This window comes from Myxine glutinosa, chromosome 5 (genome assembly GCF_964187855.1).
Source record: "Myxine glutinosa chromosome 5, kmMyxGlut1.1, whole genome shotgun sequence".
Classification (NCBI taxonomy): Eukaryota; Metazoa; Chordata; class Myxini; order Myxiniformes; family Myxinidae; genus Myxine; species Myxine glutinosa.
Genome location: NC_136265.1, coordinates 89,431,603 through 89,453,697, shown reverse-complemented (window position 1 = coordinate 89,453,697; position 22,095 = coordinate 89,431,603). Strand labels below are relative to the sequence as shown.

The following is a 22,095-nucleotide window of genomic DNA, read 5'->3' as shown; positions in this document are numbered from 1 at the left end:
GAGAGGAGACAGGAAAAGAAAGAGACACCACTCACCTGTCTGTGTAGTGAATGTGATAGGCCCATACAGGGGCGTTGATCGCTATTGAAAAGTCGGAAGGACATTTTCTGGGAAAATTATTTTGAAGTATCGATGAAGAAGATGATTATGTTTTTTTGTCATTTTCATGAATTTGATATAATCTAATAAATAGTGGCCAATTTGAAATCTGATATCAAATTTAAAATTGAATTGATGATATATCAGGAAGTCAGAAGACTTCCTATGTAGGAATGATGCACAATTCCTCGAAAAAGAAAATCGACCAAGATACAAACTTATAAACCTATGAAGGTACCTACCAATCCGTCGCCTGTGGAGGATTTCACATCAAATAACACCCACTAACCCTTTGTGTGCTGCATCTTGGTTTTTATTTCTTCCAATTTTCATTGAAAAACTACATTTTTTGTCCTTTTCAAAAAAAAAAAGAATTTTCATCTTGTGACAAATCTGCAAAAGCAGCACACAAGGGTTAAACATTTGACAGCATCGCTGATCTACAAAATTGATAGAACAAAATAATCCCGTTTGCAATTCTTCTTTTCAGACAGTAACTCAACAGCTCAGTACTTTGCTCGAATGCGAATCGACTGCATTTTACAGTGGGAAGGTCCATGACACCTCCATTTTTTCATAATTTGAAAGGATTCCACGAAAAGTCGGTGTAGGCGTAACTGCATATTTACGCATTGGGCAATGAAGTGCCAAGAGGGGTGGGCGGGGCGACGACTGCCAATCAGCCTGATAGGGGTGGGGCCACAAAACACATTTGACCGTATGTACTCCAGTAATACCCCGTTTAGCACTCAGGATACGTTCTTAAACATGGAGCGCGAAGCGGAATTTTGTTAAACCGTTAATCTCCCAAACCGACGTTTTTTTTTTTTTGGTTTGTTTTTTAATACAAGATCGAGGCTCGTGCAAGAGCTATCATTAGTCACAAAAAAAACAAACGGTAGCGCGGACAAACACTGTTCTAGACGGCTCTGTCCGATGGGCTACGCCATAAAAATTTGCGAGACGACAAGAATGTATGCAAACATGATCGAGGCAGAGTTTGAACTGAGAGTGGGCTGAGACTGAGAGGAGAGCTTCGATTGGCTGTAAGCGCATATATGTGAAGCGCTCTGATTGGCTAAATGAATGGACGTAAACAGCAGTAATGGACGCTCTCAGGAAGTTGAGTGTTGTGACTTGCGTTTGGACTTGTTGATTTTGAGTAGCTTTCAGGATTTAATTTTTTTTTCAATTTCTAGTAAAAATTTAATTCCAATTTGCAAGAGCGTTGTAACAAAACGGCTTTAAAAGGGGTCGTGCTAACCGGGGTATTATTGTATTTATAATGTTAGATCGTCTATAAAGTATGTACAGTGCTGTACCACGACAATGTGAGTACATCTTTCAAGTTTGGACTACAACATTTATAAACAAATTGACACTTATAAACTAGAGAGCATACCTCAGCCAGGGTGAGCAGTTTACATTTTGTATTCCTCTGATAGGTCAGACTTGGATCCGCACGTGAACCAAAATTGAATCGGCTTGTTCTTGTTGCCTAAACAACTCATCCACCAAGTTTTGTCATCAGTCATCCACAATATTTTGAAATATCATCCGATATATCGTTTTTGGCCCTATTGGTGTTGGCTTAGCGGTTTCCAGCCTGGTGTTGGCTTAGCGGTTAGGGTGCCAGCTTGGGATCCTAGGTTCCTGGGTTTGAATCCCGGTCAACAACAACACAACAACATGCATTTTAAGGCCATTTTCCCTGCTAGAGCGGGGGTTAGCCTTGCGGTCCCCATGACAATCTTCTCCATTTTGTCCTATTTTCTGCATCTCTCCTTGTTAACCCCCTTGCCCGCATTTCTTCTTCCACCATCTTTAGCCAAGTCTTTCTCGGTCTTCCCCGTCCTCTACTTCCTTCTACATTCATTTCCATCACTCTTCTCAACCAGTCACTTTCATCTTTCCTCAACACATGACCAAACCATCTCAACCTGTTCCTCTTCACAGCATCAATCACAGGCTCTATTCCCATCATCTTTTGCAATTCATCATTTGTCTTCCTCTCTCTCAACGATACTCCGCACATCCATCGAACCATTCGCATTTCCACCCTTTCCAGCCTTCGTTGCTGCTCTACGTTCATTACCCATGTCTCGCTCCCATAAATCATAACACTTCTCACACATGCAGCATACACCTTTCCCTTCAGCTTCAACGACACTCTCCTCCTCATCAGCACGCCACTCAGTTCCCGAAACTTCTTCCATGCACATCTCACTCGAGCAACCGTTGCCGAGTCTGATCCACCTTCTCCATTCAGCATGTCTCCGAGGTAGCAAAATGTTTTCACCCCTTCCAGCTTCACGCCGTCTCCAAGATCCAACTCAACATTTCCTCCATCTGCAGCTCCCTCTGTGCACACCTTACATTTGAATGTAGCTGCCACACTGGTTAATGACCCTCTCAGACCACTACATTTTTGATGAACCCACTCAGCGCACATTGTACATTGAATGGAGTTCACTCCGACACCCTTCCTGCACACAGCACAGGGCCACGTCCCAGTTCTTTCCACCTCACCACATGCTTTACCACTTGCCATCACCTTCGTCTTTCCGATATTCACCTTCAGACCTTTTGTCTCCATACATTCCTTCCACTTGTTCATCTTTTCCTTCAGTCCATCCATACTTTCCGCAATCAACACCAGATCATCTGCATACAACAACTCCCACGGTAAACCCTCCTTTATGTTCTGAGCCAGCACCTCCATCACAGCTACAAATAGTAGTGGACTTAGTAGCGACCCCTGATGCACTCCCACCTTCACCTCAAACTCACCACTGTTCCCGTCCTTCGTCCTTACAGCTGTGCACGCTCTTTTGTACATTGCCATCACTACTCTGATCAACCATTCCTCCACTCATAACTTCCTCAATGCCCATGTCAATACTTTGCATGGAACCCTATCGAATGCTTTCTCCAGATCAACAAACCCAAGAAACAACTTCTTCCTCTTCTCCATGCACTTCTCCTGCAACTGCCTCACAATGAAATGCGCGTCTGTCGTTCCTCTTCCTGGCATAAATCCAAACTGCATTTCGTCGATCTTCACTTTCTTCCTTATCCTCCTCTCCAACACCCTTTCCAATACCTTCATTCCATGCTCCAATAACTTTATCGCTCGGTACGAGCCACACTCCAGAAGGTCACCTTTCCCCTTGTATAGAGGGACGAGGGTACTCAGTTCCCAATCCACTGGAATGCGGCCTTCTTTCACCACCAGATTACAGATCTCTGTCATTCTCTTCACACCCCAACTTCCTGTTGCCTTCAACATATCTCCCACAACTCCCGTCGGCCCTCCCGCTTTTCTACTCTTCATTGCTTTTATCGCTTCCTCAACTTCCTTCTCAGTTATCTTCTCTGCCGGTCCTAAAACTGGGTTACTCTCTATGTTGCCATCCCATTCATTCTCTGTATTCAACAGCATTTCCATATATCTTTTCCATCTTCCTTTAATTCCATCTGGGTCCACAACGATTTGTCCCACTTCATCCTTCAAGCAACTCACCCCCATCACATCACACCTCTCTTTCGCTATCTGCTTTGCAATCCTGAATACTGCTCTCTGACCCTCTTCCGAATCCAAGCCTTTGCTACCTCTTTCTTTGCAGCCTTCTTGGCTGCCTTATAACTTTCATGCTCTGCTGTTTCTGCTCCCGTACCCTTCGCCTTCTGCCACTCCTTGAACTTCTTCCTCGTCTCGTCAATCCTCTGAATCCCGGTCGATCGCTGAAAATAACGCTAGGGGGGTTGACTCAGCCTGCCATCCTTCCGAGGTCGGCAAATTGAGTACCAGTTCACTGGTAATTCCCTGTGTGTTGCAAAAGGCGACTAACAGGGTTGGTGGCAGGAAGGGCATCCGGCCATAAAATATTGCTTCAAAAAGGGGACCACGGTGCCCGAAAAAGGCCAACCCCTGCTCTGCTGGGAAAACAATGGCCTCTAAAGGTGTTAAAAAAAAAAAATCTTCGTGAGTGGAGGAAGTCCATGTGTGTTGGCCCAACGCATTTTTCTCCACTTTCTCCACTCAATGGTGAAGAATCACTTAAATAAATTTATAAACCCTTGTATACAGATCCGGATTCGAATCTTCACCAAAATTAGATCAATTCTGGCTCAGTTAGCACTTTCTCCAATGTAACAACAATTAAATAATTTTTTATTACCTAACAATTTCACTATGGGTGAGCAAAGAGTCTCCTTCTGAAGAAAACGTGAAAGAACATAGTTACACAGCACTGTATCGGGAATGTCTACCCGTATCACACTTTCAGTAATAACTAATCACGTGATAATTTTTAGCCCATGCGTGCACTGTGCACTCCGTGCTTCGACCAATGAAATCCAGCATGACATGCACGAGCTCATACCCCTCTCTGTTATTAAATAATTCCCACCAGTGCAGTGTCGATTTAAGAGATAACGTATTTGGGGAAAGTTTATATGAATGGCCTTAAAACGATCATTCATTCATTCATTTTTCATACACAATTAGATGATGTATTCGGAGAAGATCCCGCGGGCCTGTGTGGATTGTACAATGCAACGCATTTTCTGTTATATTCGAGTAGAAAGTGGGTAGGATAATCCCCCTCTCGTCAATAAAGTGGGGGGGAAAATGTCCCCCCTGTCCCCTACCCATTGATGCCCATGGGCCCAGAGACTCAGCTTCATCACGGAAGATTCCAACTGTCGCAGAAGATTCATTGGTTCCACAGCGTCCAGCTGAGCAAGGTGTGAGGCAGGGGTTCCAGCCTATAGGGTTTGCTATGTATATGAACGAGTTGCTGTGTATTTTGAACTGTGGTTCCATCCTCCAGCACAGGTAAAATTCCCATCGTTAGGTCAACTTGTAACAATGTAACAATGTCGCTCATCTTACTATAATTCACCAAATGTCCGTCCGTCCGTTCCAAGGTAGCGTAGCGCAAAAACGGCTCAACTGATCGCAACGATATTTTGGGTGGGTATTCCTGGGACCCCTGAGAGTAAAATAGGCTATATTGTTTTTCCAATTTTTCCAGGTTTTCCAGTTTTTCCAAACATGATGTAATAATATTTACCGATATGAACAGTGATGTGGCTTTTGTTGAAATTCTACAAATACTGTTTATTCTACGTACCAGGAGAGAGTAGATCGACTCCTGACGAACTCTTCCTGTATAAACATGCGGCTCCGAAGTAACATGGCAGCGTGTGCAAAGCGACTGAGAAACAGGTGTAGTGGCCGCTTCTGTGTTACAGATTCGGCACGCACTCTTCACACATAAACGTGCGACTGAGAAAGACGTGTAGCGGCCGCTTCCGTTTTGCAGAATTCAATCTTTTTTCAAAATGGACGCCATGTATTGTTTAGATTTTGATGATTTGCGTGTGATATGATTATAATAATAATAATAATTCATTTATTTTGTATAGCGCTTTTCCAGAAGCCCAAAGGCGCTTTGACAGAGTGGCAAACATAATGCATAACAATACATGAAAACAACAATTGCAAAAAAAGACAAGAATCGATAGGGAAATATTTAAAGCAAAAGGAGGGAGAAGGAGAAGAGATAGTCAGGGGTTAAATGCTGTGGGTTGAATGTTGAATGCAGTGTTGAACAGGTGGGTCTTTAGTGATGTTTTGAATGTGGTGAGTGAGGAGGAGTCTCTGATGGTGTGAGGTAGTGAGTTCCAGATGATTCGACGGATGTTTATATGAATCGTTTAAAATAACAAAAAGCCTTCAATTTCTGATATTTTGCCTTTTCATTTGGGCCTCCCAATTGAAGCCCCGCCCATAGGGCGGGTACCGTTGCTAGTGTAATGTAATGTAACTTGCCATCGCCTCCTGGAAGGTAAATCCAACGGAAGGAAATCTCATTTATTTTCACAAAGCCCAGAACAAGTGGATGCCCTCCCCCAGGAGAGCCATGAAATAATATCTCTCTACTCTCAAGACTAAACTCTCAAACCTGTCTCCCTCTTCCAAATCCTGGTGGCGTCTGGTCAAATCTGTTTCTGGTGTTGGTTCCCCTTCCATCCCCTCCCTTACCTCAAACAGCTACACAGCTGACTCCGCACGTGAAAAAGCTGAATGCCTCAACTCTGTGTTTGCCTCAAAATCTTGGTTCCCAAACCCGTCCCTCTCTGTACCCATTGTGCCCTGTCGTAACCAGCTGCTCCTGGACTCTGTGTCCTTCTCTCCTGACAAGGTGGAGAAGTTTCTGTCAATCCTCGACTCTGATTCTGCAACTGGACCAGACGGCATCAGCCCACGTGTCCTAAAATCCTGCTCTGCCGCTCTTTCGCACCCTCTCTGTTATCTTCACCCTCTCTTTTGCTCAAGGTCCTCTGCCATCAGCTTGGAAATCGGCCAACTTTACTGCTTTACACAAAAAGGTGCAAAAACAGATCCTTGCAACCACAGACCAATCAGCGTGCTCCCAATTATCAGCAAAGTCATTGAATCAATCAATGCTTCGGATATCAAATCCTTCTTCTTCTCCAATGGCTTGATCTCTGATCATCAATTTGGTTTCAGACCATGTCACTCTGCTCTGGACATGCTGCTTCGCTGTCTCAACAATGGATGGAGGTCCTTAATGCCAAACAGGAAATCAGAGCTGTCTCCCTTGACATATCACGTGCCTTCGATACGGTCTGGCACCCCGCTCTGTTCACCAAACTGTCCTCCTAGGGTATGCATGGAAATCTCCACGCATGGCTTGTGGACTTTCTCTCTGGTCCTAGTCAATGTGTGGCCCTGAATGGGTTTCTCTCATATCCCCTTCCTGTTCAGGCTGGAGTTCCCCAAGGCAGTGTTCTGGGCCCTGTGCTTTTTCTGGTCTTCATCAATGATCATTAACCAGTGTGGCAGCTACATTTAAGTGTAAGGTCTGCACAGAGGGAGCTGCAGATGGAGGAAATGTTGAGTTGGATCTTGGAGACGGCGTGAAGCTGGAAGGTGTGAATTTTTTTTGCTACCGAGGAGACATGCTGAATGGTGAAGGTGGATCAGACTCGGCAATGGTTGCTAGAGTGAGATGTGCATGGAAGAAGTTTCGGGAACTGGGTGGCATGCTGACGAGGAGGGGAGTGTCGTTGAAGCTGAAGGGAAAGGTGTATGCTGCATGTGTTAGAAGTGTTATGATTTATGGGAGCAAGACATGGGTAATGAACGTAGAGCAGCAACGAAGGCTGGAAAGGGTGGAAATGCGAATGGTTCGGTGGATGTGCAGAGTATTGTTGAGAGAGAGGAAAACAAATGATGAATTGCGAAAGATGATGGGAATAGAGCCTGTGATTGATGCTGTGAAGAGGAACAGGTTGAGATGGTTTGGTCATGTGTTGAGGAAGGATGTTTCGTGACTGGTTGAGAAGAGTGATGGAAATGAATGTAGAAGGAAGTAGAGGACGGGGAAGACCGAGAAAGACTTGGCTAAAGATGGTGGAAGAAGAAATGCGGGCAAGGGGGTTAACAAGGAGAGATGCAGAAAATAGGGCAAAATGGAGAAGATTGTCATGGTGCCCGCAAGGCTAACCCCCGCTCTAGCAGGGAAAATGGCCTTAAAATGCATGTTGTGTTGTTGTTGATTTTAGGTGGTGGTGAAATTCCACTGAAGATGTGGTCGGGCAGGAAGCTTCTCAACATCGAGGCAGTTTATACAGAATGTAATGCCTTGATATTGTAATGTTTTCACATCATGCCAGTCCCGAGGGAAATGTTTTATTTTCTCTTCAAGGAAGATTTTCATGTTTTGATCGAGATTTAAATGATGATTTTTTTTTTTTAATGATGTTACTGCAATATTTATTTCTCTATTTTAAGAGTATGAAAACAGCTCTGCATGTGACACAAGACTGCCTGCATTTAATAAAATTTATTTTTCCAGATTTAATTGTGAAAGTGGAAGTGAAAACTGAGCATGGCATTGATGAACACTTGGATCGACCCAAACCCAATGATGCCAAAGATTCTTTCTTCAAGAACCATCCCCATGAAGGTTTCTATCAGTCTATAGATTTTGATTCAAACAGTTTGATGATGAGCTCTGGTGTTAAGAAAAACACATGACGTTATGATTCAATTGCTTTAAGAAATAACCACGACGGTAGATCAATTTCTCAAACATCAATTATCCCCTTCATTGTCATATAAAATATTTTAACCAACAATAATATACCTTGTTGTATCCTATTATCCTTAATTTGTACAATCATCATTTCTGATTTTAATTAGACACCTTTTATTAGCCCCCATTGGACTTTGTCCAAAACGGGGGTTTATGGATTGGGTCTCGTCCGTCCTTCCGCAACCATATCTCGGAGTTGTATGGACCGATTTTGTTCATGCTTGGCACAAAGACTACACATGACTGTGTTCATATGCACACCATTTTGTTTCATGTTACGATCAAAGATGGCCTAGTGGCCATTTTAGGTGTAAAAAAAAACTCGATGTTGAACATGTTCACAACCATTTCTCGGACACGCATTTACTGATGTTGTTCAAACATGGCAGACAGATTAGGAATGATGGCCAACATATGCACGTCATTTTATTTCGAGATGCGATCCAAGATGCCATCATATGTTAGCCATCATTCATATGCTAGCAAAGAGCAAATATGCCCTGCCATCCAGTCTCCATCCCATGGTCGCAGTAGGGGGCAGGAATGGGGGGGGGGGGGGGGGGGATCGTGAGCTTTAATCCGATCGAATTTCAACACCATCTATTAAAAGTGTAATAATCTATAAGGCAGCGTTCATCAATGCATTATATAAAGCCAGTCATATGTAAGGCACATTATCTTTCTTATCAACTTGAAGCCAGACAAATGCATACAATCCCTCTCCCGACAACTCAGCCCCTTCTATAAGCTGTCACTGGTTGAAGCGGGAACTGCAACAGTTATCAACCATAATTTCATCACATTCACCCTCCGGTTAAAGTTCTAGCAAGCCCGCATGATTATAAAGTATTTCTACATCATCAAAGTCACAAAACATCCCCCCCCCCCCTACCATCCCAAGTGTTGCGGCATGCATGCGACATTCTCGCCCAGCTCGAGTACGGTAGCGTGTGGGCTCAGAGACTGCTGAATGGAGTGACTCCCGTCTGGTCAAATCATATCCCAATGACGGCTCGGGAATCGCGGACCCATCGGTTAGAAAGGGATCCAAAGATGGTACATTGGTCACCGAGTCCAAAAGTGTAGGTGCCATTGTCATGAGCGGTGTGGGTGGTATAAGTGGGTCGGGCAAGTTCGGCTCTGCCGCATTTCCTTCACACGGCCCAGCGCTCAAATTCTCTCCGCACGGACCTAAATGCCGTATTGACACAGTAACTAACCGTCCATCAGCCATTCGGACATTTGTGTATTCCAGGTTCGCCTCCAGCACGTCGACCCGATCGACAGAAGGCTCGTACTTACTTTGCCGAACCAGACGCTTTAAGAATACGGGCCTCAGCTCTGCCAACCACCCGGGCAACGACCGCCCACTCGCACTGCGTTTCTGGTAGCGGAACATTCGCTCGTGCGCGTTTCATTAGTTGCCGTGCAGAGTAAAGTCCGAATCGCATATAGTGCCTTGGGCAATACCTGAGGCCATTGATGAATTCCCAATGATGGCGTCTGCAACCCCATCTCCACAGCCTTCCAGACTACTCCATTAAATCGCTCTACTTGTCCGTTCCCTTGCGGATTATACGGAGTAGTTCGGCTGGCGGCGATTCCCCGCTCTACAAGAAAGGACTTTACCTTCTGAGACATAAAGGCGGCACCCCGATCCGAGTGAATAATAAAATTTTAAAAAACACCTTTAGAGGCCCGATCCGAGTGAATGAAGGCCGGATACCCGAACAATAGAAACAGCTGACGGAGACACCGAATTACCGTTGCAGCCGACATGTCCAGACACGGGAATGCAAAAGGGAATCAAGAGTATTCGTCCACAACCGTCAACATATAGCGAAGTGACTCCGATGACGGTAAAGGCCCCTTGAAATCAATGCCTTGTCTCTCCCAAGGTCGGCCGGCTTGAATCAGAGTTCCCGGCGACGGCTTATCAAACCGAGGCTTTAGCTCGGCGTACACCGGGCATGCCTGACATAATCGTCTAACGTCATCCACCGAGAAGGGCAGATTATGGCAGCGAACAAAATGGGCAAGTCGCGTTACCCCCGGATGACACAATGATTTGTGAATGACCCGCAGATCATCGGAGGGCATGCCCGCACAAACCGGTCTAGACAAAGCGTCAGCGGCCAGATTTTCGCGTCCTGGCCGATAGACTATATCCTAGCAATAATCAGCCAGTTCCACCCTCCATCTCGATATTTTCTCATTCTTAATGCGTTGTGCCGAATAAAATGTGCCTGGTCTTACATGAATGCGACAGACTGCTGATCAGTCATGAGATCAAACTTTTCGCCCAGCAAATGGCACCACCGTCTGACTGATTCCACGATCGCGTATGCCTCCTTTTGGAAGGCGGAGTGTCTGCGTTCACTCGGGACAAAGTGCGTGAAAAAAATGCCACTAGTCGACCCCCCTGGGTGAGGGTCGCTTGAATCGCACAATCCGAGGCATCTGTCTCAACCAGGAATGGTATTGTGTCGCCGATGGAACTCATGCATGCTAGTAGTGTAATAATGTTGCTTCTGGGACACCTCCGTTTAACATGGGAAATCCCTATCTAATGTCATTTACCCCCTTGTCTTTTTCAAAAATCATAAACACCTCTATTTCTCCCACCCTCATCTTTATGAACCTTTTGTCTGTAGTACCTATCCTTAATGTTGTTCATTAGACCACTCAAACACTACAAATATTTGTTTTCTCTTATAGACCTATCATCCTTCTTCTACATATCATCTGGCAGATTAATCTTTGACCCATTCACTTCCATATTAATTCTTTCCCTCCCTCATTGACCCTAAACACCTATATTTCTCTCACCCTGTTCTTTACGAACCTTCTAACCTTTTGACATGCTATCCTTATTCATTAGACCACTTAAACACCTGTGATCCTTCTGACCTTATGGACCTTTTAACCTTTTACTCTTAATATCATCTGGTGAATATAACCCACTCAAACAACGACCCTACAAATATTTGTTTATGCGTGGGAAATAATTTAATTCTCTTGCCACTCTCTTCACCATCTAATATATTAACAAAAAATATGTTTGAGTTTGGTTCTTTATTAAGATATTTTAACTGAGCTAAGATAAAATGGTAAACCTCCCTCAATGTTCTTATTTGAGCGCCTCCAGTGCCACACACTTTTTGGTAGGCTCTGCCCACCTTTTGTTAAGCTCCGTCCACTTTTTGGAAAAACCCCGCCCACTTTTTGGTAAGCCACGCCCACCTTTTACTAAGCCACGCCCACTTTTTGTTAAGCCACGCCCACTTTTTGCTATACCCCGCCCACTTTTGCTAAGCTCCGCCCACTTTTGCTAAGTCCCACCCACTTTATAAACTCTTCAGCATTGTATCATTTCCAGGTAATACATAACATCATTTTCAGGGAATTTCCATCACATCATTTCCAGTTAAGACACGCCCAGGGAATTTCCACAGGAAATGACACACACCCAGCCCTTCTTATAAAAGGCACCGACCACACAGGCTTTTTCAAACACGCTTTCTGCTTCACTTGAGAATGGACTCCTATGCCGAAATGGAATGGGATAACTTTGCTATTCCTTGGAGTCCTACTACCTGTGTAGCGCTCAACCTTCAGATTGATGAACTGGACTCGAACCTCTTGTCGATGGAGGAAATTGTATCTGAGCTACGAAATGAAAATTCTACTTTTAACACAACTTGGGATAAAGTTATTTTTTTGTTTGAAGATCTTTTGAACAACCAAGACCCACAGAACGAGTTCTACCTTGATGACCCAGCCAAAGAGTTATACCTTGGAGATCCACAAAATCCTGAAAAAGAGTTCTACCATGATGATACTTATTGTGAGTTATCAAAACAAAACCCACTGAACGAGTTCTACCTTGATGACCCAGCCAAAGAGTTATACCTTGGAGACTCACTAAATTTGGGAAAAACTAATTATGAGGTCTGCCTAGATGGTTCTAACTGTGGAGCCTACCTTGGAGACTCACTAAATTTGGGAAAAACAAATTATGAGGTTTGCCTAGATGGTTCTAACTGTGGAGCCTACCTTGGAGACTCACTAAATTTGGGAAAAACAAATTATGAGGTTTGCCTAGATGGTTCTAACTGTGGAGCCTACCTTGGAGACTCACTAAATTTGGGAAAAACTAATTATGAGGTCTGCCTAGATGGTTCTAACTGTGGAGCCTACCTTGGAGACTCACTAAATTTGGGAAAAACAAATTATGAGGTTTGCCTAGATGGTTCTAACTGTGGAGCCTACCTTGGAGACTCACTAAATTTGGGAAAAACTAATTATGAGGTCTGCCTAGATGGTTCTAACTGTGGAGCCTACCTTGGAGACTCACTAAATTTGGGAAAAACAAATTATGAGGTTTGCCTAGATGGTTCTAACTGTGGAGCCTACCTTGGAGACTCACTAAATTTGGGAAAAACTAATTATGAGGTCTGCCTAGATGGTTCTAACTGTGGAGCCTACCTTGGAGACTCACTAAATTTGGGAAAAACAAATTATGAGGTTTGCCTAGATGGTTCTAACTGTGGAGCCTACCTTGGAGACTCACTAAATTTGGGAAAAACTAATTATGAGGTCTGCCTAGATGGTTCTAACTGTGGAGCCTACCTTGGAGACTCACTAAATTTGGGAAAAACAAATTATGAGGTTTGCCTAGATGGTTCTAACTGTGGAGCCTACCTTGGAGACTCACTAAATTTGGGAAAAACTAATTATGAGGTCTGCCTAGATGGTTCTAACTGTGGAGCCTACCTTGGAGACTCACTAAATTTGGGAAAAACAAATTATGAGGTTTGCCTAGATGGTTCTAACTGTGGAGCCTACCTTGGAGACTCACTAAATTTGGGAAAAACTAATTATGAGGTCTGCCTAGATGGTTCTAACTGTGGAGCCTACCTTGGAGACTCACTAAATTTGGGAAAAACTAATTATGAGGTCTGCCTAGATGGTTCTAACTGTGGAGCCTACCTTGGAGACTCACTAAATTTGGGAAAAACAAATTATGAGGTTTGCCTAGATGGTTCTAACTGTGGAGCCTACCTTGGAGACTCACTAAATTTGGGAAAAACTAATTATGAGGTCTGCCTAGATGGTTCTAACTGTGGAGCCTACCTTGGAGACTCACTAAATTTGGGAAAAACTAATTATGAGGTCTGCCTAGATGGTTCTAACTGTGGAGCCTACCTTGGAGACTCACTAAATTTGGGAAAAACAAATTATGAGGTTTGCCTAGATGGTTCTAACTGTGGAGCCTACCTTGGAGACTCACTAAATTTCATAAAATTAGGAAAAGAGTTTTACCTTGGAGACTTTGAAAACTGGTTTCGTTTTGGAGACTCGGAATGGGGGTTTTGTTTTGATGACTCGGAATGTGATACCTATCTTGGAGGCTCAACAGGAATGTGGTTATACCTTGGGAACTTGGAAAGTTGGTTTTATTTTGGAGACTCTACCTGTGGGGTTCCTCTTGGAGACTCTTTGGATTCTAAAGCAATGAACAATGTTCTTTATTTAATGACGCTTGATTTAAGCAATATCAAGAAAGTTCGAGGAAGAAAATGCTGGAAAATTCTTTCTTCCCATTTCTACTTCTTCAAACTTAAAAGCCTTGAAAGACAGAATTGGAGGAAGAGGAAAAAAAAAAGAAATACGTATTTAAAAAAGAAGAAAAGAAAGATTATGTTAGGGTTTGGGTGGGATTTTGAATGTGAGGGTTAGGGATGGGGTTGGGTTAGGGTTGGGTTGGGTTAGGGTTGGGATTTTGAATGTGAGGGTTAGGGTTGGGGTTGGGTTAGGGATGGGATTGGGTTAGGGTTGGGATTTTGAATGTGAGGGTTAGGGATGGGGTTGGGTTAGGGATGGGGTTGGGTTGGGGATGGGGTTGGGTTAGGGATGGGGTTGGGTTAGGGATGGGGTTGGGTTAGGGATGGGGTTGGGTTGGGGATGGGGTTGGGTTAGGGATGGGGTTGGGTTAGGGATGGGTTGGGTTAGGGATGGGTTTGGGTTAGGGATGGGGTTGGGTTAGGGTTTGTATATTATTATGACTCACTCGCACATACACACACACACAAAAGTTAAGCCCCAACTAAAAAGTTGTGGGATTCTGTGTTTGGGGTTCACAGATTTAAAAACGTATCCCCATTATACACACACAAAAGTTAAGCCCCAACTAAAAAGTTGTGGGATTCTGTGTTTGGGGTTCACAGATTTAAAAACGTATCCCCATTATACACACACAAAAGTTAAGCCCCAACTAAAAAGTTGTGGGATTCTGTGTTTGGGGTTCACAGATTTAAAAACGTATCCCCATTACATTTTATTTATTTATTTATTATTTTCAAGGGTATTATCTGCTTACTTGTGTTTTTTGTAATTCTTGTGAGTAAAATGAACCCAAGATTTCTTCTCCATTTAAATCATATAATTTGTAGGTCCAAGGGACTGTATCCATTACATCAATGATTTTAAATAATTCACGAGTCCATTTTTGTGTATAACCTTTCTCAAAATGACTTTTCCATTTGTATATTCTTACAATATCACCAACTTTAAACTTGGGCTTTCTCAAATTAATCTCCTTTTCATATTCTAATTTTGTAAATGTTTCTGATGGTTTTGATTGTGTTGATGAATGAACTGTATTATTGTAATTATCTACAATATCCTGAATTAAATACACCCATTTTTGAGAACCGAGTTGTGTGAATTTTTTATATAATTTCTCTTTTAAAGTACGATTAAAACGCTCAATAACAACTGCCTTTCCTTCATTAAAGGTGCTGTATAATTTAATACCCTTCCCCTTAAGAAATTTCATGAATATTTTGTTATAGAACTCTGTTCCCTCATCAGTCCATAACTTCTTTGGTTTCCTTTTATCCCGATCAAATATTAGCTTAAAGGCTAACATTAAAGTATCACCCCTTTTATTTTTTAAAGGGACAACCCAGGCAAATCTACTCCTCAAATCAATAACGGTTAAAGCATACCTGTATCCCCTGTCATTATTCAATTCAATTAAATCAGCGGACCATATGTGGTCAGTGTATTTAGAATAAACCTTCCTTCTTTTAAACTTTGTGATTATAGGTTTGTGTAATTCTTCAGCCAAAAGCTCCTCAGTCTTGATGGCATCATTAGAGCCTAATAGTTTTTTGAGGAATAACCAAGACCAAGTTTCAATTTAGCATTTATCAAATTTCTCACAATAAACCTATCAACTTTCTCTCTCAACGTTGGATTTTGTATCAAAGACAAATTATACAACATTTCGCTGTCGGCTTTATGTTTTTCAGTCAACGTAGTGGTTTTCCCATAAGCAATATCATGCTTCATACACACTTCGTCAACCCTATTTGTAGGTTTAGACCAAGGTTTAGGATTGTCAGCCTCATCTAATCTTTTATCCAAGTTTGTTCCTGGACCACAGAAAGAATACCCTGGAAGGTGTAATTCCCCTGGAATTCCAGTTGTTGTAAATTTACTTCCTGACAGAAACTTTTGTATGTCTCCTCCTCTTTTAGGAGAGATGAATTGGCACTTTTTAGAGCCACATACTTGACATATTCCTTTTTGATAAACTCTATTATTTTTAGCTTTAACATAAGAGATATTTTTAGATTTAGTTTTCTTTTTACATTTGAGACAATAACTCATATTTATTTATCAGAAAAATTCCGACAGAGTATCAAAACCTTTTTGGTTTTCAACATATACATTTCAATCTTTATTTTTAAAACATAAAGAATCCTAAGGAATGCCTTCACTCTCTCCTCCATTTATTTACAAATAAAAACTAACTAAAGTCAATGACACCAACATCATCAATCACATAATCTTTTCCTTCTTCTTCTTCTTCTTCTTCTTCTTCACCACTTTCTCGTTTAAATCTCTGAAATTGAAGACATTGACGTTCTTATTTTTGAAACCATTATCTTCATAAGAGTTGTTAATTCTTTAATTTCCTCTTCGGTGCGTTGAGATTGATTTATTTGCTTTAATACACTCAATCTTTTATGAATCTCAGTGATTTCCATCTTTTTATATTTTTCCTCCCTCTCTCTTTGCTCCCTCTCCTCCTCCTCCATTTTCTCCCTCTCCTCCTTCTCCTTTTTCTCCCTTTTCTCCCTTTCCTCCTTCTCCCTTTTCTCCCTTTCCTCCTTCTCCTTTTTCTCCCTCTCCTCCTTCTCCTCCTTTTTCTCCCTCTCCTCCTTCTCCTCCCTCTCCCTTTCCTCCTTCTCCTTTTTCTCTCTTTCCTCCTTCTCTTCTTCAACTCCTTCCTCATCCCTTGCTACCCTTGAGTTTGAACCCCAAAGAATATTATACATATACTCATCTGGATTTTGAGATATTCTTGTATCTATAATTATTTTTCTCATAATAGGATACCAATAAGATTTGTTGACGATTTCTAAAAGAGTTTTATATTTCATAACTTTGAGAAGTTCATTTTTATTTAATATTTTAAACAAGTCTCTATTTGTGGGTTTAACAATATCAGTATAAGGCCAGTTTTTTATGACAAAATTCCCATGTATATGCTCCAAATCATAAGGTATGTAATACCGAGCACCCTTTTCTTGTAGGTATCCTTGAATACAAAAATTATAATTCTCTTGTAGTCTTCTTCCTGCCATTTATGTATCAGAAATATATGTGAGATTAATATTATGACAGGTAATACCACCCCATCTTCCCACTACCAAATCGGTTTGTATTCCTCGGCTTTCTATCCTTATCTCATTACCTTCCTTCTTTGTCATGCGAACCATCGCTATACTATCATATATTTTTATTTTCTTAAAATCACGTATTTGTTGTTTACTAATTGTACTTCCACATAAATCCTTATCTTCACCAAGTGGATAATATTCTTCTTTACGAGACTGATTTAAATCATGTAGGTCTTCTATGTTTATTGAAAAAGACCAATTATACCCTAAATCAGGCATATCATACCCCCATTTATTAATTCGCATATTAACTAAATGTCCTTCTTTATAAAATTTAATTGTAAGCAGGTAGTTAAATTCAATGAGGAAAGGTGTATGGTCAGTATAACCAGGTGTTGTGGTTGTAAATTTTACTTGTTTCACAAAACGTGCTGTTTTCTTTAAAGATATATATTGTGATAAATCACTGAATCTAATCAAGTCATTCGCATCTGTAGGGTTTGGATAATTGATTAATTTATAAGTATTCTTCATATTAATATTTTTACTTACACTATATTTTTGTCGTTCAGCCTGTGCCTTTGTATAATAATTTGATAAATCAATATCCTGAGAGGATTTTCCAAAGATAGAACCATCTTTTCCAACATAGGTCATTTATATTAGATAAAAAATGATATCATAAAAATTTTCATTATTGTTGAGTTGAAATAATACATATAAACATAATTGGCCACAACATTTAGAATTAATTTCTTGAACTTGGAATGTTTGATAAACACCATTCTGTAAGAATTGTATTACTTCAACAGGTGGTGGCATACCATAACTATCAAAATAATATTTATCCTGACTATTATGAATACAAACCCAATGAGAACCATTCTGTGTGTCTAAATTCATAATAATATTCTTTGTATTCTTATTTATATGTGTTAATTCATCTCTCATACAAATAACCACATTATCAATTTTTAGTGTTTTACAATACTTAGCTAGTTCTATATTTGACGTTGTATTCTTTCCAAATTGTTTAAACCATTTATCCATTTATTTATGAGAAAGATACAATCCATTACCCCGTTTAGTTAGTTTAACACCCGCTTGAGCGATAGAGGAAAGCATATCTCCAACCAACAATCTAGCTTTATCAGGTAGACTTTCAAGTTTTTGAGCAAAATCTACAATTACACCACTTCCACTAATTTGTTTCTCCAACTCCTTGTTATGTCTTTCCAATTCTTTTTGAGCTTTTAGTTGTGCCTTCCTTTCGTTAGCAGTTTTTACCGCTGCTGAAATACCACCAGTCAATGCTCCCGCCGCACTTAAACCAGCAAATAAAGGAATTAGAAACGGGAGAAATCCTCCTCTTGACTCGTCTATTGAATATTTCTTTAACATAGGTTTCGTCATTTTAATTTTAAGTGATCCAACATCATTTAGTGTTTTTACTTGTGTGTGTGTGAGTAAAACATCAATTCTTACAGCTCCTTTTCTTTGAATTGTATTAACATTAATAATACAAGGCTTTTGATTTTGAATACAAGATGTTAATTTATTAAGATTGATTTGATTAACATATACCCCAACCATTTATTTATGAGAAAAAACCTATGTGATATTAATCATAACACCATTATCTGTATTAATCTGTAATTCTGTTTCCTCCAAAAGCAAACAATATGCATTAACCTCTTCACTCTCCCCTCTTTCAATGTATAGAGAAGTATCCACTCGATTAGACTTTATAGTTTCCTTTTGAGAACTCAGGTCAATTGCGTAGATTGTATAAAGTTTTTGAAACGCAACCATATCCAAAATAGGATCATTATTACCATTACTTTCACATACCTTTTGGTAGGACTTGTAGGCTTCCGCATAATCATTTTTTTCCCAATCAATTTCCAATCTATCTCGCGGATAAAATGTGCCATCAAGAGAAACCCGAAGTTGTTTCACCTTTGCATTATCACTCAGGGCATTATTCTTATTAGTACCGTCCTCTCCATCTGGTTTTTTAAAAATGAGCCAGAGGTATCGTGGCTTTCCTTGAAGAACACCTAAATTCCAAGTGTAGGTAGTGTGTTCCAGTTTAACGTGTTGACATCTTCTTTTAAGGTATGATACATTTAGCGGTTTCTTTGAGTTAAGTCTTCTATTTAACATCTCTTCCGTTTTAAGATTAGGAGTATATTCACTGATATACCAACACAAATCATTAATAACAAATTTATTATTTTCTCCAAAAGCATTTTCATCCCCAAAAAGCAATCTATTTACATTATCATTCCTTTGTAGTTGAAATCTAATTTTAAGCCCATACAAAACTTTATCATAATCACAAAATCCAAATATACCTTTCAGAGGTACTGCTACGGTAAAACTATTCTCAGCTTTTGCGTCATCATTATACATTGACTTCCTTTGACTATAACCAGGGTCTGCGTTTGTACCCGTTGACATATCAGGAATAAAACCCTCAACAGCTCCCTTACCCATTCTATCACTAAACGAATATAGTGTAAATTTCATCATTTCAGATGTAGCAGAGACATAATCAACCGCTTCAACCTCTTGTGTTCCAATATACAGGCGGACACTGTCAAACATTTTCCAGAAGAAATCATTTACGAGTGTAGCATTAGTATTATTCGCAGCCTTAGTGAATTTAAATTTACACAGCAAGAAACTATCAGCTATATTCAAGTAAGTTTGTTGATTATTTATTTCAAAACTTTTTGTTCCGTTTGAATTCCAGTCTGTTCCTGTTATAGCATTTACCTTAAAATAGTCTTCCTTTTTAGTGGAGTTTGAAATGATAATCGTATCATCCAAATCATAGATACTATCAATCGCTTCCATACTTGTATTTATATAGCATTAAAATTGTTGAAACCCTGACCCAAGTATTTTAATGATTTTTTGTCGTTCTTGTGAAGATAGTTGAGTTTTACCTTTTTTTATTTCTTTGATTGCTTGTAATTTATGAGACTCCTTTTGAGCATCTTTTATACTCTTTATAGCACCCGCAACGGAGCCCACGGCAGAAGCAGTTGAACCAATTAGGTCTTTATGTTTAAGGATGGTTGAACCAATACCCATTAGAGTATCAATTATCCCATCTCCTTTATTTCGAAATTGATGACCTACACCTCGTTGTCTCTTAGGTTTATAGTATCCTCTACCCACATACCTTGTATAGTCTGGTGAAAGGAACATGCCCTCCCCTGTAATTATTTTATATTTTCCCAACTCGTGTTTTCTCACAATAACCATTATTTATTTATTGAAAAACTTCACGTAGGTGAATTCTGATGGATATAATTTCATCATTAAAGGATATCATACGATTATCTTGGTCGGTTATCCTAAAATTTACTCTGTATATGGTTTTTCCTGACACAGGTAAATAGACAAGATTTTTTGGTTCCATATTAAATTTATAACCAATCGGGGTTGAGTATGCACTGAATGAAAATATTGTATTTGTTCTTATTCCATCGTTATAAGCACCATCAATCAAATCACAATGAATTAATACTGAATTTATACCGGAGGATATTTGGATAACATTATCACTGTAAAACGTCCCGTTATTTTCAATCTTTTTTGAAGAGAAACCCAATAGCTCTCTAAACGAATTTTCAATCGTGAAATCAACTTTATAATTATTTTTAAGTTTAATAGTTGATTTTGAAGTGTGTTTTTGAATATCTATTACAATATTTTTTGGTTCATCACCTTTTTCTTTCATAAGGCGAGAGACTTCTGAAGATATTTGAGAAATCTCGTAAGCTCCAGGTGAAACAGTTATAGTTTTATATCCACTTCCTGGATTATAACTAAACTTGCTGTTTTTCTCTGTGATATTAAACAAGGTATTATAAGTTTCCATCGACAATAAAGATGCCTCATATGAGGTAAGGGGGTCAAGTTGTAGTGGGTAAGGGAATGAAGCTGTGTAATCGCTCGTTGTGAAATTAAAACTAAGAATTGTGCTTCTCATCTTATTTAATATCTAATAAAATATCTTTGTATTGACATTTATTAATTATTTTCATGTTCATCAACTGATCTAAAATGGCTGAGGATTCATTAAAACAATTGTTGTTTCCAGCCTTCTTACTACCTAACAACAATAATAGCCTATTAACTAATTGTGATGGGTCATTTGGAAGAAAACTAACACCCGAACCAAGCTTACTTAAAGCATCAATAATATGTTTCTCCTTCTCATTCTTCTTACTTTTACCAGCAACAGAAACTCCATAATCAAGTGCATTTAGCAACTCAATATATACCCTATCTTCCTCTCTTTCCATATCAAGTGGTTCCTCAAAATATTTTGAACCGCTGAATCCGGGGTTTGTTAGAAGAAACATTAATCTTGGAGTTAATTTAACATTTGGTTGAGTAGAACTCAAGAACATCAATTCATCGTTAAATATCAATACCTTTTCTTCCACAAGATGAAACACTGCTGGTTCTTCTGTTGGAATGAGACCTGCTCTGGTTTTTGAACCCGCCGAATATTCATTGTTTTGAAGAGCTTCCACAACATAATTAGGGGGTTGATTTACCTCCTCAAGTTTCCGAAATAATCCCTCGTCATCATATTCTAATTCACCAAGTTCTTGTTTTGTTATCTGACTAAAATCTTTGAGCATTTGAAGTTTTTTCGGAGTAAATTCTACCGTGGGAACTGTAGGTGAGTGTTGAGTTTTCAAAAGTGGTTTAAAGAATTTCTCTTGTTTTCTTTCAAAGGCTTCTTCACCAGTTAGTTTCTGTCTCCGTTTCTTCTTTATCTCTTCCTGTTGTTTAACAACTTTTGAAACTAATTGTTGATGTTCCTTAAACTTTCTTTCTCTTTCTTCGGTATTCATTTTCTGTATTTATTTATTGAAAAATATCATTTAGTATCTCATCTTGTTTCACAACAATATATTTATATTTTCCAATCGTGTGTTTCATATAATTTTCAAATTCTTTTTTACTACATAACGTAGAGCAATTATCTCTCCAAAAATTATTTACATCTATTGAATTTAACTTAAATAAAATAAAAGTATTGGCATTGTTTCTTATTGAGCGTCGAGGGAGTTGAAAATATGATTGACTAAGATATATACAATTACAAGAAGAATGTCTCCCTCTTGTATAGTAGCTAT

The 22,095-nt window shown here is 39.9% G+C and overlaps 1 protein-coding gene across 7 annotated transcripts in view; it reads left to right on the top strand.

The window, feature by feature from the left end:
• The window catches only part of LOC137427365 (uncharacterized), a 351,150-nt gene that overhangs the window by 3,823 nt on the left and 325,232 nt on the right, over nt 1-22,095 (top strand). For 5 of the 7 annotated variants that reach the window (XM_078778349.1, XM_078778347.1, XM_078778346.1 and 2 more), the window contains one exon: nt 7,992-8,102. The exons of the other annotated variants lie outside the window; for them this stretch is intronic. In XM_078778349.1, coding sequence (XP_078634475.1) covers nt 7,992-8,102 — 111 coding nt within the window. The remainder of the gene's footprint in view (nt 1-7,991; nt 8,103-22,095) is intronic. 7 annotated transcript variants of the gene reach the window in all.